The sequence below is a fragment of the Harpegnathos saltator genome, unplaced genomic scaffold (genome assembly GCF_003227715.2).
Source record: "Harpegnathos saltator strain DR-91 unplaced genomic scaffold, Hsal_v8.6 scaffold51, whole genome shotgun sequence".
NCBI classification, from domain to species: domain Eukaryota; kingdom Metazoa; phylum Arthropoda; class Insecta; order Hymenoptera; family Formicidae; genus Harpegnathos; species Harpegnathos saltator.
This window is the reverse complement of record NW_020230327.1, coordinates 1,032,410-1,048,609: the sequence shown is the minus strand read 5'-3', so window position 1 is coordinate 1,048,609 and position 16,200 is coordinate 1,032,410. Positions and strand designations below refer to the sequence as shown.

General features: G+C 38.3%; 3 protein-coding genes across 6 annotated transcripts in view; 1 reads left to right on the top strand and 2 right to left on the bottom strand.

Annotated features, from left to right (window-relative positions):
* The window catches only part of Adsl (adenylosuccinate lyase), a 30,381-nt gene that overhangs the window by 11,351 nt on the left and 2,830 nt on the right, over positions 1-16,200 (top strand). The gene's annotated exons all lie outside the window — the stretch shown is intronic.
* Positions 2,896-7,750, bottom strand: LOC105182158 (uncharacterized). Of its 4 annotated transcripts, none has more exons than XM_011139371.3 (4): positions 7,327-7,750; positions 6,165-6,375; positions 4,630-4,815; positions 2,896-3,320 (listed from the first exon to the last, which is right to left on the bottom strand). In XM_011139371.3, exons 2-4 carry the CDS (start codon positions 6,255-6,257, stop codon positions 3,099-3,101), a joined length of 501 nt encoding a protein of 166 aa, XP_011137673.1. In that variant the 5' UTR covers positions 6,258-6,375; positions 7,327-7,750; the 3' UTR covers positions 2,896-3,098. The 4 variants fall into 4 exon arrangements, with proteins under 4 accessions (XP_011137673.1, XP_011137672.1, XP_011137675.1 ...); XM_011139370.3 differs by having other exon boundaries at positions 7,487-7,748; XM_011139373.3 differs by lacking the exon at positions 7,327-7,750 and adding an exon at positions 7,061-7,294.
* Positions 13,794-16,182, bottom strand: Ssk (smooth septate junction protein snakeskin). The gene is made up of 4 exons (XM_011139374.3): positions 16,024-16,182; positions 14,764-14,970; positions 14,158-14,277; positions 13,794-14,054 (listed from the first exon to the last, which is right to left on the bottom strand). The coding sequence occupies exons 1-4, from the start codon at positions 16,072-16,074 to the stop codon at positions 13,953-13,955; spliced, it is 480 nt and encodes a 159-aa protein (XP_011137676.1). The 5' UTR covers positions 16,075-16,182; the 3' UTR covers positions 13,794-13,952.

Sequence of the window (16,200 nt, the reverse complement as noted above, 5' to 3'; positions counted from 1 at the left end):
ATTGAGTATGTAGCTTTACTGCTAATCTATAATTTACGTTGCGTACTAAGTTTATTTTGCGTAAATATAAAAATTTATATATAAATATAAAATATATGAATTTAATATAAATGCCACGAAACATTGTACTTTTTTAAATAAAACCAATTTGTTAAACCTATTTTAGTAGAGAGTCATATTGCCACTTTTTTCTTTTTCGCTCATTATGCAACCCTAAGTAATATATAGAAAAAAACATTACACAGCTCTACAATTGATTAAACAACAATTTAACAAATACAAAATTGTGTTGTTTTCCATTTAAAATATAATTTATTAGCAAAATTATATATTGTACAAACTGGTAGGCCATAATATCACCTTTTCCTCTATATTTAGTTATATATTTCCAGGAAAGTATATAGGTGTGTGTGCATATATATATTTATTTAATAGCCATATAAATAGATTAGAAGAACATCCAACAGATACAATAAACTGCAAACACTTGATAACGCTATACTCGTCATCAATCGCCATATTTGAGTCACACCCGCTCTGTTTGTGACGAAGAAAATGCCGAACGCTGCCATCAGGAATAAAACTGTACCCACCACTCCAAACAGAAACATCTATGCATAAATAACTCGTATTAATATTAAACATCTCCCTTATGGAAATTAACGGACGCAGGAATTAATGGAGTTTCTCTCGAAACTCTTTGTCAATATTTGCTCATATTGATAAAACGAAGTAATAACCGCAAGAACTAATACTGACCGGTGTGTCTGTTATCGGCTCGCCGCTAAGTTGACTGATCATATCTATCACAGCAATAAAGAGGAAAGTTGTGTAAAGCGACGTTAAAAGTAATTCTTCGATTTTCTCGTACGGGCTACTGCTGGAGATCGTGTACACGGTTAATGCGAAAATCGCCGCCACCAGTAGCTAGATTTTAATGCAAATTGCTCCAATTATAAGTACAACGAACCGAGACGTTTAGTATCGTTTATGTTAAGTCAAACAATACGGAATTTATCCTTTCTTCCTCAGAATAAGTCGATTAATCGGCAATTAATTATTTTCGTCTAGAATAGATTCGCTACTAAACAAGTGTTTGAATTAATTTCGCTCGGGGTAAATCAAACGAAAAGAGTTCGGATAATTTCATCTGTAGTACGTATAATCTGCTAACAAACTGGATGACACGTATCGGTTTCGCCACAGGTGGAATGTCCTCGCAGGCTACAGGTGTAATGTAACTCTGTGTAAAATCGTGCGGCTGTCCGATCATGACGGAATTCTTGTGCAACGCATCCGATAAGTGGTTTCGCGCAGCTTTTTACAATAACCTCGGTCGACCGTGAAAAACATCGTGGCAGGTTAATCGGATTTCTCTCTGACAATCGGTCAGAGCGAAGTTAGCCATAATAAATGTTTAGACAAGAGATATGTTTATTTTTCTCTCATACTTATTCTCTCTACAATTCGTATTCTTGTTAATGTGTAAATGTGTACATATTTGTAACATATTTTACTACAGACAGAGAGATAAACTGAAAATAGATAAGGCAGTGAGAGAGATACGAAGAAGATAAATGTAAATGAATCTCTCCCATCAACAATATCTTAAAAATAGTCTAAAACCTTTCTTATTTGAACATTCTACACTCTACAGAAATAAATGCCTTTTAAATACAAAAAGTGGACGGATTCGTTCGCGAATAAATATTTCGCCGTTATAGCAAAGAATTATTCCAAATTGCGGCGATTACGCGCGATGATTGCGATTTCGCATATTCTATCTTATTACACTGCATAACTATACTAATATATAAGATTAGTACAACTATATCGGTTGTTATTGCGAACTGTCCTGATAATAATTACACGCATATACATGTACGATGTTACTTACACGTTATTTAATTACCATATATAATCATTGCGACAAAAATACAAATATAATTACTATTATTATACTACTATTATCATACCTATAATACGTAGATAAATTTCGATTACGTTGCTTATTTATGTCAGTTGATTTACAAAATTAATACTTGTCAAAGATTTATGATAGATTTACACTATCTTCATTCGGGGTAGATGTGTTACATCTCTTCCTAACAATTTCTTAAATGCAATCCATTTGGTTCTACAAATCGTTAAAATCTCTATCACGTAGAATTTATAAAATATTGGTATATGTCGATTTAACATTTGGTCACTCGTAAATTTTAAAATGCTTAGTAAAATTGGTCTCAACGAGTTAATAATAAATTTTCAATATATGTATATATATATTTTTTTTATACTATACAGGGTGTCCGGAATGTGATCATTAATATTTTGTGTACTGGTAGATTGGGTGTAGCCGAGAAAAAAAGTCATGTACCACAATGTCAAATTGGCAATAGTTATCGAGTTATTAATTGAAACATGTGAGCCAATGAGCGCGTAGAGAGCGCTGGGCGGCCGCCTCTTGTCGCTTGCGCTCGCTCGCTCGCTCGCTCCTCGTCGCGCGCGCACGCCTCTTGTCGCTTACGGTTGCCTCTCGCCGCGCGAGGTAAGCTATCTTCTTATACACATAGCCCGTCCTGTCGCTTTCTCGTGCGCTCATTCGTTTACACATTTTAATTAATTACGGAATAACTATTGAAAAAATTGTAAAATGGCACAGGACTTTTTTAATTGTTTTAACGAGTTCTACCAGTACACAAAATATTAATGATCACATTCCGGACACCCTGTATATAACCAGGAAATTTCGTGCAGCTTTGATAGAAATCGTAAGAATGTCCTCTGCATTTCTAAGAATTGTTTTTTACATTGTTCTATATTTTATATAATAAGTAGCAACTTATATATTATATTAAAACTGTCTCTTCGTCTTCGATGAATTAATGCATGTTACCTTCGTACACGGTCCAGGTTTGATTAATGTTTTATTTTCTCTCTCTCTCTCTCTCTCTCTCTCTCTCTCTCTCTCTTTGCTGTCAAAAATCGAACTTTCCTGGTTATCTGGTTCATTTTAAAGAGATTATTCATAACTTTGGCGATACTCGTACACGCTTTAACTTCTTTGGATCGTCGTATCTTTCATAAAAATGTGCAATTCACGAGTATCTCAATATGGCGATAATCTCCGCGATAAATACTGCCGCATTCACGAACGTAAACACTGCTGCGGATATGAGCATGTCCATGTACTGCTTGCTGGGATGAATCTCATTGTTGTACACATAAAAATAACGACCACTGATGTTGCGCCAATTATGGACCATCAAACTTCCGGCTACGACGTGCATTAGTGCACCCACGGACGCAAACATTAACAACTGCAACAGTCAATCAATTGGCAATTGAATACGCGGCTTTTGCCGTTAGAAGTACAACCTGCAATAATCCCGGTAATTTCTCATTTTTAATAACCAAACGAAAAGTTTGGTGAGACCTTTGCAACTTGTGCAACTTGTGCCTTTTAAAATTTAACTCTCTGGCAGGATTAAACTGTATCTTTGTGCGATTGAGCTCCTAAAGCTGTTGTTTGCTGTAAATTCTTTTTCGACGTTTGTTTTTCTAATTAAGGCAATAAATGCGTTATCGCAACAATTAATCGCACTAGAAAATAAAATTTTATCACTTGTGTGTGCGGTGTGTGTACGTGTATGTGTACGTATGTTTCGTCGCGTTTACACAACTAGGAAGTCGAGATGCATTCCTGTTGTTTGTCAAGGTCTGCCGCGAATGCTATCGATTGTCCCTCGTAATAAAACATCGGTGCGTACGTGGGATTTATGCAACTGGGAAGTTTTGGGTCGAGTGACTCATGCTAAATTGCTCCGATATTTCGATATCTGCTCTGATCGCTCGCGTCGCGCGATCGGCAAACATCGCATGAATTTTATTCGGAGACACACTTTTAAACGCGCGCGTAGTACGCGCGACGTCGGAGTTACAGCGTATCTCTCTCATAACGAGGCCTTGATGCCTTCGCTAATTAACGCATACGCAGTCGCTGCCTGCGTAATGACTCAGCTGTACAAATGGACTAGACGTATCGTAGTTGTAGTCAATGGTGCCTTACGGACACACGGATAAAGTATAGCAGAGATGTGTACAGCGAAACGTATTCACAGCATCGGCTTTAGGAATCTGCACGCGATCCGTGGAAAATCAATAAACGATCTCTCGACAAGTGATCGTCAATTTCCTCATATTTACGTGACTTTCTGAATTAGAAATTAATTAACATTTAATATTTATTAATATTTAAAAATTAACATCTGTTTCGTCACCCGGGGGAGGGGTGCGAAGTGACTTCTATGAAAATTTATCTCGGTGAAAGAAAAGAGAGAAAAATGTCATATAAATAATACACAATAAACTATTCATTACACGACCAGACAAACAGCTTTAGAGATTATAGTTCCTTGCGACTTTGCAAACTTTTATCTTATAGACTGTATAAGCAAGAGTATGCAAAGTATAGAAGCTTTCTTTCTTTCTGTGTAGAAAAAAAGAAGTAGACCACAGAAACTGCGCAGAAAGAACGTAAGCAAGCCGCGAGGCAAGAAGTAACTTCGAGAAGTGATTTTCATTTATAAAATATTAGCCCGCAATGTATTATAACAGAAAAGACATTACCGTTCTTTTCGGCACGCGATCGCCCAGCATGTGGCCGAGGATGAAGAGCGTATTGATGAGGATATAGCCGGCGACCGTGATGTAAATAGTAGCGGCATCGTCTAGCTTGAATCGCGGCTTGTTGAAAATCCGCTGGAACGAGTTCATCGGATCGACCGCCAGACCGATCGCAAAAATGGCCACTATCTGCACTGAGGTTAAACGCTTCGTCAAGAGCGACGCATACGAGATGAAGAGGATGTCAAAGTCGAACAGTGCAAATAAAAAAATTAAAAGATGAACGATAACAACATGCATTGCGCAACGCTTTGACTTTTTCGTACGTATGATGACAGAGGAGAAGGTGGTATTATGGCCTTCCATTCACACTTTGTACAATAACTTTGTCAATAATCAATATTTTCAAGTGAGAACTGAACGCTTACATTTGTCACAGTGTTGTTTCATCGAATATAGACTCAAACTTACGTAATGTTTATTACTTAGGATGTTATTTATAAAAATGTGTGGCAACACAGCGTAATGAGTCGACGAGAAAATGGGGTGGTATAATGTGGCCTCCCACTAAAACTGATACAAAAAATTGATCTTGTTTAAAATAATAAGTGTCTACTTATGAAATTATTCAAATTAATTTTATTCAAATTAAACTCTTAGAAGGGAAATAATAATAATGAATATAACTGCGAAATTTTTATGTGAATATCGACTCACTTGTTAGGAAATACAATCTGCCAGAAAGACAGCAATGTAATGCAAACGTAAGTGCAACGGTGGAGTACTGATTAGAATCGACTTATCGAATAATTACTTTGGTATAAAAACCTCGAAAAAGAGATGGTATTTATCAGCGGTCTTATGGGACCGCATTAGCAAAATGTTATGTTGTTTCATTTATCTTTGCATAACATGAAAGATGTACAGCCGAATAAAATGTCGAGTAACAAACAAAATACCCAATTATACATATATTCGTATGACAATTTTAATAATAACGAGTTTAATAATAACGAGGAAACATGTCTAATTAAATGCTAAAATGTACCTTGAAAAACATTTCGAAATGCTCGAAAGTAAGAATGCGTTATAAAAAGTGCTGGCTGTTGTGTATTGGTATATTAACGTCACTGCGCTAACGGCAAACTGCTAAACAAATGATTTCATAAGTGATAACTGGAATTCGCGACTTAATAACGGAGATATAAAGAGTGGCCATAATAATACCTTCTCGTCTACAGCTTTTGTTTCTCGCTCCTCCTCTTTTCTTTCGCCCTCCTTCCTCTTGCCTTTCAAAATCATCAAACCAAGCCTGAGTTTCCGTATCACTTAGATAATTTGATTATCATCTTCCAATTAGCAAGATCTCTTGCTCCCGCAATGTAATAATTTGCAATGCTTGGATAACAATTATATCGTGTCGTGTGTTACGGTGTATTTTAAGCCCCGTTTGCAGGATAAGTAAATTTAGACACGTCCCAAATTTCCCCTACTCTAACTCCTACTTTAACGAAAAGAACTGAAGACTGAATACTCGCCACTTCGAGCACTTTGATGGCGATCGGCAGATGGCTCAAAATCCGGTGGCCCTTCGCAACAGGCTGTTGACTCTGTTGACTTTCGTCCGCCATTCTGACTCTTCGATGTTTTCCCTTCCCGTCGCCCAGTTTGGAGGATTTTCAGTCCAATTCGATAGCGATCGATCTTTTCTTCCCGACGCGTTCGCCCCTCAGTGCAGTCTCAGCGACCCTAGAACGAAAAACGCGCGATAGACATCGCGCGCGTAGGGGTGGCACGTGCAAATCGAGGGGTTGAAATCGCAGAAAGCGGGTTTGCGCGCGGCGCGAGTGAAGAATTATAGAACGCGTCACTCCAGAAACACAAGACATACAGAGGACCTTCCTGCGCGTTTCTTTCAATTTAAACGTCATTCCCCTCCGTTACGAATATCCGATATGGAGCTAATAGCGTCTCATTAATCACACACAACTCTCCAAATTGCCGTCCAATTTCTCTGATATAGCCGGCAGGAATTTCAACGACAACGGATTCGGCACTCGGCAGTCATGAAAAATGTCTACATATTTGTGTGACTATGTACGACCTCAATCGATCCTTACAACTTTGCGACTGTTTCCGACTTGCGGTAGCAAACACGACGTACATGTGTACGTCAACAGTAGAGACGGCAGATGTTACCGTAACAATAACGTAACATGATTTCAAGTCGCAAGTCGTGAAAACACCTCGGAATCGTGAATACGGTTTGCCGCCGAATAATATACCGATCGAATGAAAACCGCTCGAACAAAGTGGCTGACAACAATTGCGTGCACGCAATTGCGTAAACGCGGCAAACAGAGACGCATGTTGACGTAACATTTTTGAAATGTAATTAATCGACGTTACAGTTTCCCCTGAAGAGCATACGCACCTCCGAGCGAACGTAATCAAGCCGCGACTGCGCTGGTTGCAATTAATTACAATTTACACGAGTACGAAGCAAACGGGCCGCGCCGCTTCTTGGACTGAACGCGCGCGCTTATTACAGGAATGAGCACAAGTTACGTCACGAGAGTCCGCGACCGGCGACGAAATACATTGTAAAGTAAATAAAGCCGCCAAGCGGTACGCCGTGAATAACAAGCACTCCCCGTCGGCTCACTTGACACACGCTCGTCCACGTGTCCACCGTCTCACCTGCGGCCGCGAATTAAATGGAATTCTAAGCAGCGCACCACTGCACCCTGCACATCTCGCGATTCGAAGGCGCAGCTTGCGAGAGAAGCACCGAGAGGAACGACTGGTCGCGCGATCGCGCCCGGACATGTCGTGTGCTCGGGACGTAATTTATTCGTACTTTCAGCAGGGCGGCACTCCTCGAGGGGACAATTTGCTGCGCTTTTCCTCCGACACGATCGATCTCCGCAGGAGCGAGTCGCGTCGCCGTCCGTCGCGATGTACGATGCAGCCGAACGAGCGTGCCGTACTATGCCGCGGTGCAGCTCGGACTGACACGCAGAACGTGCACGATACGCGATACTTGCGCGATTCTTGCGCAGGCGAAGTATCACGCTCATATCCCACGCGCGAGCGAGTCACACCTAAGCTTGCGGTGTCGAAGGCAAAAGTATCGACTGCGATATTATCCTAGACACGGATAACGATATTTATACACTCCGCGTCTCTCATGATCGCTTGTACGAGGCTGCACCGACGACTGCCCGAAGTCCGCCCGAAGACCGCCTTCAGCGGAAGTGACACCTGCGCCGTATCGATAATCGAAAGACAGCCAAAGGCTGTCGGCTCGGATCGTGTTTTCGCCTGGAAAAACTTTATTCTTTTTTTTTTTTATTTTTCTCCTTCCTCGACATCAGCTGGATTAACATCGAAGTCAACGTCGCTGCGAATATCCCGCGGCCGGCACTCGCGATGGCGGGAAGAAAAACGGAAAAGCGTCGCACCTTGAAGGTGCGTCGAGCAAAAAGTGTATCGGAGCGACGAATTCCTTCCTCCGAGGTCGAATTCTTTCACGCATGGCGGCGTTCGGCTTCGCCAGATTTCCGGTCGGCTTTTTGTTCATCTAAATATTTGTCCTGTACCACTGACGTGTCACGGACACACGAGGTGTCTTTTTGTCGCGTGAGCACGCCCTGATACTGCGTCATCAATTGAACACGCGCAATGACGATGCGTCACAAGTCAGTTGTACATCGAGAATCAGCCGCTGCGGCTTCCTCGTAAATAAACTGAGCGAATCGAAAGGAAGAGGAGAGGCTCCCTGAAGTGTTATTTAGGGCCGATCTTTCAATCGTGGTTTAAACTAAAGATCATCTGATCCTTTCTTGATCCATATACCTAGTTTTGCATCTTGTGTGTTTTTCAAGCATACGCTGAAGACAGTTTAGATAAACCTTTGTTATCCTTAAGTTGGCAACGAAAAGTCATCGCTGCGCGGGTCACTTTTAGGCACGTGGAAATTTAATTTGCAGTCTAGGACACCTACACAACGTGGAAGTCTTGCAATATAATACAGGTCTAAGTTGAGCAATTGCCCTTGAAATTTCATTAATTACTTTACTTGCTGTGCTTTTATGAACACCAGCAAAATTATCTACACTTATCAAGAAGGATCTACTAGCATAAAATTTTAATGTTACTAATATCATTTCGTACATACTGAAACAGCCTGATTTCTGGGAAAAATAAGAAAGACACAATATAAGTAAATTTTATACTATTCGTATAATATTTATTATTAGTAAACACCATATTTTGCAACTAGTCAATTAGTTAAAACTAATATAATTGAAAAATATTTTATATATGTCATTTAATTTATATGACATATTAATACCTTTCAATTGCTGATTGAACAGTGTCTTGAGTTTTTTCTATTAACATATGAACTGTAGCTTTGGATAGGCGAAATCTTTGAAGAAATTCTTTTTCATTCCAAATTTCCAAATGATTTGATCTTCGCCTCACAACACGATTTTTTCTCATGTTGATATGTTTTATATATCCTAAAATATCCTCATCTTCACTATTCTCTTCATAATATTTTTCATCATACATCGTAACAAATATTTTATACTTTTATAAATATTTAACAATATGATTTTAAATATAATAGAAACATTGTATTGTAACGACGTTCATTAATCCATTAAACGACGTTTAAACGGTCATCATCCACAGTTTAGTTAAACTATACTTTAAACTACGTTTTATTCTGATTTATTCTGATGAAAAACAATCGAATGCTTTTGAGCAGAGTTTAAACTTCGATCTAAGTTTAAACCATTATTGAAAAACCGGCCCTCACATATCGATATTAACATCGCCCGATTTTTAATTTTTAATTTAGGTTACCAGAATTTTTTCCAGACAATTGCGAGGGATAAACGCGGTATGAGAGAAACGCAAGACGACAGGATGATATAAATCACCGCTAATCGTTCAATCCTTATTTGGCTTTTTTGTCAATTACGCACGCAAAAGATAAAAAACGCGGAGCAAATTGTAAAACTCTTAAAACATTTCTGCAGAAATCACCTCTCCGGCCGGAAACATATCCGATCTCGTTTCGTGACGGTATTTTGACGTTGCGGTAGAGCAAGGACACGTCGTAATTCCGCGGCCAGCCTGGCGCGCGTATTGAAAAGGCGCACACGATCGTATTACACGCGAGCTCGCGCTTATTTACGCTTCGTGTAATTGTATGGCAGCGCGATTATTTTTAACCCAGGATTACTAAACATTCGTTCGCCGGACTGCCGTATGATTTACAGATCCAATGTTTTTGTTTGGAACGCGCCTGTGTGGGATTGCATAGCAAAACTGTTCGAAGCGTACTGCGCTGAAGGTAATTGAACTCTGAAGAAACAGAGTTGAGGAAACAAACTCGGGGGAAGAGAATTCATCTAGATTTCATTTCTGAATTAACGTCCTCGTTATATACATTTTGAGTTGGGCTCTGTATACTTTTGTTCCTCCTGTTTTTTCTTCTGAATCAGATTTCGCGCGGTTAATAATTAGTTTCTGGAGCAGGAAAAAATTTCATACAGAGTTTATGCGAATCTGCGCTTTTTACAGACAATGTACTCGCCTCTTGGCCGACTTGACCGGAAAACGGATAGTCGCGGTATCGATCCACATGTTGTATGACGAAAGCTTGCCAGTACCTTTTATCATCTATATCGCGATTATTACGGATCTACGTCAACTCGTCCTCAATGAAACATTTATAAAGCGCATGTAATCGCAATCATGTATGTTTCGTTGGGGCTATACAAATGCGCATATAGAGCAGCAGCTTGGCTCTGTCGACGGTACGCAAAATATTATTTTTTTGTTATATTGAGTTAACCTTTAGCAACGTAAGAATACGGCGGCATAGAGCATGCGAGTCTAAAGAGACAAAAGAGGGCAACGCTTATAGGCATACAGCTCGTGTCAAAGCTCAGGGCTCACCGTATTTTACAGTCAGCCTCTTCATCCGGCCGTCTATTAGTTGCCGAGCATAAAAAATCCAATTTATACGGAATTATTATTAGGGGTATGTAAAAGTTTCCGTGGTTTTTAAGGCAATGTTTTTTTATTAATATTATCATAAATGACATTCTTAATCAAAAAGTATCCTTAATCCAAAAATGTTCCGGCGTTATCTACTATTTTCTGCCACTTTTCAGGCAACAGATGGATACCACGATGAAAGAAGTCTTTGCTCTTAGAATGAATGAAATTATCGATGAATTGTTACACTTTCTCAACATCGCGAAATCATGTACCAGAAAGACTGTGCTGCATAGAATGAAATAAGTGAAAATCCGATGGGGCAATATCTGGAGAATATGCCGGATGTGGTGGGACTTTCCATTGCAATTCCATTAAAGTTTCCCGGGTCGTCAACGCAACATGGGGCCCGGTATTGTTGTGCAGAAGAATCACTTTGTTTTGCTTCGTCGCAAAATATGGCCGTTTCTCGATCAATTGCTCATTTAACTGCCTCGATTGTCGACTGCATAATTCCACGGTGATAGTCTGAGATGGTTTTAACAGCTCATAATACAGCGCTCCTTGCATGCCCTACCGGATACATAGAAGGACCTTATGACCATGGATATTTCGTTTTGGCTGTGATGTAGAGAGTTTTCCGGAATTTACCCACGATCTTTTGCGATTGGGATTATGGATCATAATATATTCATTTTTCGTCTCCGGCCACAATTCGATACGAAAAAGACTTGTGTTCGTGTCTATTGAGCAGCGAAAGGCAAATGATGACTCGGTTAGCAATAGCGTGCTCGGATAATTCATGGAGGGAATCCATTTTCCTACCTTCAGAATTTTCTCCACCTCACGCAAGCGTCGAATTACAGTACTCTGATTAACATGTAATCTCTTCGCAAGTTCTACACCTGATTGAGTCGAATCTTCTTGCAATAACGCTTCCAAGTCATCCGAACTTATCTCTTGCGGTCGCCCGGCACGCTCCTTGTCTTTCAAGTTAAAATCGCCATTTTTAAAGCGCCGAAACCACTCACGACATGAACTTTCAGCTATTGTTCCCTCATCATCAGTTTCACAAATGATTCTGATTGCTTCGACAGCTATTTCTGCGCTGATGAAATAAAAAAAAGCATACAATGACGAATACGCGTCTTATCGCCTTCCGTCTTCATACGAATTAAAAATGTTGGTGTTGCTAAATAAAATATGACTTATTATGCATCAATTTTTATGCAGGTTGACCAATACCGACATAATCTAACAAAAATGCATCGCAACTTTCATGTAAATAATTCACAATGCCATCTATATGTGAACGATGGAAATTTTTGCGTATCCTTAATAACAAAGACAACGGCAAAAATATAATGATATATTATACTTAAACATTATAAAGAAATTTGACTGTAAAATTTGATACATAAACTACCTATTTGTATGATCTACACGTTTTGCAAATATAAGAAAAGAATCACTATTTTTTGACAAGGCCAATAATAGAAATACATGTAAGAAGAAGGATTTTATTCCAGCACAACGCGCGCACAAACGCACTTATTATCATAATTACAATAATTATAATAAGTCAATACGATAAATAACTTATTAATAATTCTTTATATTTATTTATTTCTCTAAATGTTATAGGAAAGCAAATAGTGCTAGTGGTGACTATTGAAAAAGACACAATGCCTATACGTGAACGACAGAAACTTTTGCATTTCCCTAACATTATTTCTCAGCCACTAGTAAGCGGCTGAGTAGAGACTGGTTTACAATTTTGTAGATTAGATTTTAGATAATTTCGTAAATTTTGTAAATTAGAAAGTTTACAATTTTTCTAAACTTTCGTTTTAAACGACGTTTCAACGAAATTTCGCTCCCGCTATATTCGATATAACAAGTATTTGATTCGAAGCATATGTCAAGGAATGAAGTATAAGAGAAGAAAGAAACATTGCTCGAAATTACGATTGATTTTACGAATACATACAAGTCTTCCCTTTTAAATTTTGCCCAAATAAGCGAATATTTGGCCCTGTTATATTCTTACGTCCACCAGTTAAACAAATTAGACGCGATCCCGTAATTAACGTGATTACGTATCCGGCTTGTGGGTGGGTGTGCAATCGTACGGTCATCTGCGACGATCGTCAGGTCAAGTAGATTAATTGGTGCGTACAATGGCATGTTATGGCTTATGATGGTATCATCCGGCGGAGTGTCACGCAGCAAATGAGTGTTTCTTTTGAAAAGGACGAGGTGAGTTTCGATTGTCGCCATATTTTTTCCTTCACTTTCCTACTTCCTTTCGTTCTTCGCTGCGTTTCTTCGGTTTCCACAATGACGATTGGACAAAGAGGTCACTTGCATAATTATTACACGATATGCATTATCGCTTGCTGGACGAGTTGAAGATAAAAGTCGCACAGGTCTCAGGCGTATGAGAGGAAAATAAATTTTCATAGTTACACTGTGTGTGCGAACGATATTTGAACATGGTGATTTATTCACGATACATAAGCATAATTATTTGCAATATATAAGTGCATTGTGCAAGGTGTAACTAGGTCGCATTATAGCTGATTGAAAAAAAATATGATCCTTTTGCGAGTACATCAATATACCTGCAAAAAGAATTGTTTCACAGCAGTATAAAGTTTATTAAATTATATGACATTTCTCTCTCTTTCTCTCTCTCTCTCTCTCTCTCTCTCTCTCTCTCTCTCTCTATTATTTTTTTTTCGATTTCAATTAAAAGAAAACTATTGCTCAATCTAATTACTACAATTATTCTATATCAATTAGGTACGTTATTCCTAATGCATAATAGTAAAACTATTTGGCAACATATATTGGCAGCAATATATGAAAAATATCGTTAGGACAACTAATATATGTACTAAAGAATGTAATAAGAAAATATTTAAGTTATCTCATTATGTATACCTATATATTATCATTTACTATCTATACATTACTATTGTTTTATTATATACTTATATATTCTATTGTATCCTATATGAACGTTTTGCTATGAAAATATACTTTATGAATAAATACATGTATACAGAGGTATAAAAATGTAAAAACGCTTTTTTCGTCGTTTATGAAACAAAAAGAACAAAATTAGTCACGATTGATACAACTATATATTTCGAAGTACTGAAAGTGCCTAACCGCGTCCCTGCAATGAAATTTTTACGTTACTTACATAATCGCTATGACATGAATGAATTTTGGAAAATGAAATGACAGTTCTTTGTAAATTTTATCAAACTCTATTACATTGTGATATTTTTTCTGCTAAATTAATTGAACTCGTCTTTTGCGTAATGGAGGAAACTCATTATCAAGTCCAATAAATATGCTGCTCCTTCCAAGACACACAATGAGCCCACGGCCAAACCGATCTGAAATCGTTAAATTGTTTTAATTTGATTTGAAATTGAGTTTTGGTCTTTTAATTTTTGAGCAATTTCTCATTGTTCTACTTTATGCGATAACGTAACTTACCTGTCTCTCTGACGAGTCATATTGGTATTTATGCTCAGGTTGGTAACCGTGCCAGTAATGTAGAGCTGTTCCACCCACAGCCACAAACATAAAAGTCCCGACGAAATTCATGATGATTTCCTTCGTTAAGAAATGTAGAGATGTAATACATATATTTCAAATATATTAACTTGAGATTTTTCCAGTTTAACATAATATAATTTAATAAAGCTGCATAATGTAACGTGTTCTCGTTTTATCAAAAAGAGCACTTGGAATTTATTAGAGATATTACATATCAGAGAATAAATATATTTATAATTACGATCAAAGAAAGCACTACTTGGGCAACTTTTGTGTTAGATACAATTCTCTGATGAATAATGTTACTACCACTTTTGCTACATGTTATATGAGTTATAGTTGATTAAAGTTTTTCATACCAACATACCCAGCAAACACAATACTACAAGTAATGTGGATGTTAGTTGTAATTTCCTACTCAACTCAACTGTTATATTGTTGAGTAGGAAATTACAACTGACATGCACGTTACATGTAATATTGTGTTTACTGGGTAGAATTAAATCGCACACATACGCACATGTAAAAGAAACGAGTACTTACGACGAGAGATCTTTTATGCTCGGTATTTCCGAAACAGAAACTGATGAGCACGACGCTCGTGTACACGAAGAATCCGACGAAGACACCTGAAGCCACGATCTCGGCATCAGGATTCTTGTCTTCGTTTAGGTTCCAAGTCCCACCGACACCTAAAAACTCACCGCCGTATCCTGTACGGTACAGGATCAAAATTATGAGGTTGAGAACCTGCAAATCGATAAATCATAAGAATATATTTGCAAATATGCACATAGAGGCTTGAAAATTTTGTGTAACAATAAGTGAGGCAACATTTCTGGCTTCTAGGAAGAATTTCCTTCACAAATTATTCAATTATAAGTCTCTTTTTAACTATACAAGCTCCAGGAAATTAAACTTCACTTAATCTCAACGGACATGTGTGGGAACGAAAGTTTCATTTAGAGCCGGACTATTGATTTCATGTTGAGAATTTTAAATATGTAAGAAATAGCGATCGAAGGGAGGAAAATATTTAGACGCGACATATATCGTAGATATCGTTTTCGTCTTATCATGATGGAAGGTTTCTGGAGCATGCTAGAGTCCCATGCATCGAAAAGAACGGTAATACGGCGTATCGCTTTCCAAACAACTCGCTTTATCACAAACCACCGATAAGACCAGGAGTGATTCATACGCCTCGTAAGAACGCCCTTTGAATGAGTACATTTACAACGATTTCTCAAGCTCCGATCTTTCGCGATCTCACGTCATCGGCCGCGAAATCACGCTTATTGTGCAACTTACTAATTACAATACGTCACGCGTCAAATCCTCATGACGGCTTTCCCACAACAATGGGTTATTAACTGGGTTATTAACATTATCCGATGCCGACATTTTATTCAATCCACAACGAATCGAACAAATTATATCGTACCCAGCGTGCACATTCATCACAAGACGAAAGATACACATCTTTATATTTTAAAAATTGTCAAGGGAAAATATTATCAAGAGAGCTTTGACCTTTCCTCCAGCATATTTCTACAGGATGTCCCAAATGGCCAAGTATGCTGAGAATGTGTTTGTCGCGATCGTACACAATTAACACAATTTAATATTGCTCTTTGACAGAAATCTCAATTTCGCTTTATCATTATCTCTCGCGGTTCTCGAGAGGCGCTATTTATTAAACAGTTCTTAAATGTCGAAGGCCTGGGACATTTTGCAGAATTCTCTCGACAAGTGTACACCTCACAAGCTCATAACACAGAAATTAAAATACTATCTTCTCACCAATTTTAGCACTTTAATCACTATACTCGCGATAGTCTGCAAAGACACCATGTTTGCCAATTTTTCAACAGCGATCCATTCACGTGAAAACGAACGTACGAAATGAAATCCCGTAGTGCTTTCGATCTTCCTAGCAGAACCCAGCCCTCTTTATCTAATCAGATGATACAGCGAGCA

Coding starts and splice junctions, on each gene's coding strand:
- LOC105182158 (XM_011139371.3), bottom strand. CDS start 6,257: ATGGCGGACGAAAGTCAACAGAGTCAACAGCCTGTTGCGAAGGGCCAC. Junction 4,816..6,164: donor CCATCAAAGTGCTCGAAGTG/GCGAGTATTCAG, acceptor ACCTCAGTGCAG/ATAGTGGCCATTTTTGCGAT. Junction 3,321..4,629: donor ATCGCGTGCCGAAAAGAACG/GTAATGTCTTTT, acceptor TGACTGTTGCAG/TTGTTAATGTTTGCGTCCGT.
- Ssk (XM_011139374.3), bottom strand. CDS start 16,074: ATGGTGTCTTTGCAGACTATCGCGAGTATAGTGATTAAAGTGCTAAAA. Junction 14,971..16,023: donor TGATTAAAGTGCTAAAATTG/GTGAGAAGATAG, acceptor ATCGATTTGCAG/GTTCTCAACCTCATAATTTT. Junction 14,055..14,157: donor ATGACTCGTCAGAGAGACAG/GTAAGTTACGTT, acceptor TAACGATTTCAG/ATCGGTTTGGCCGTGGGCTC.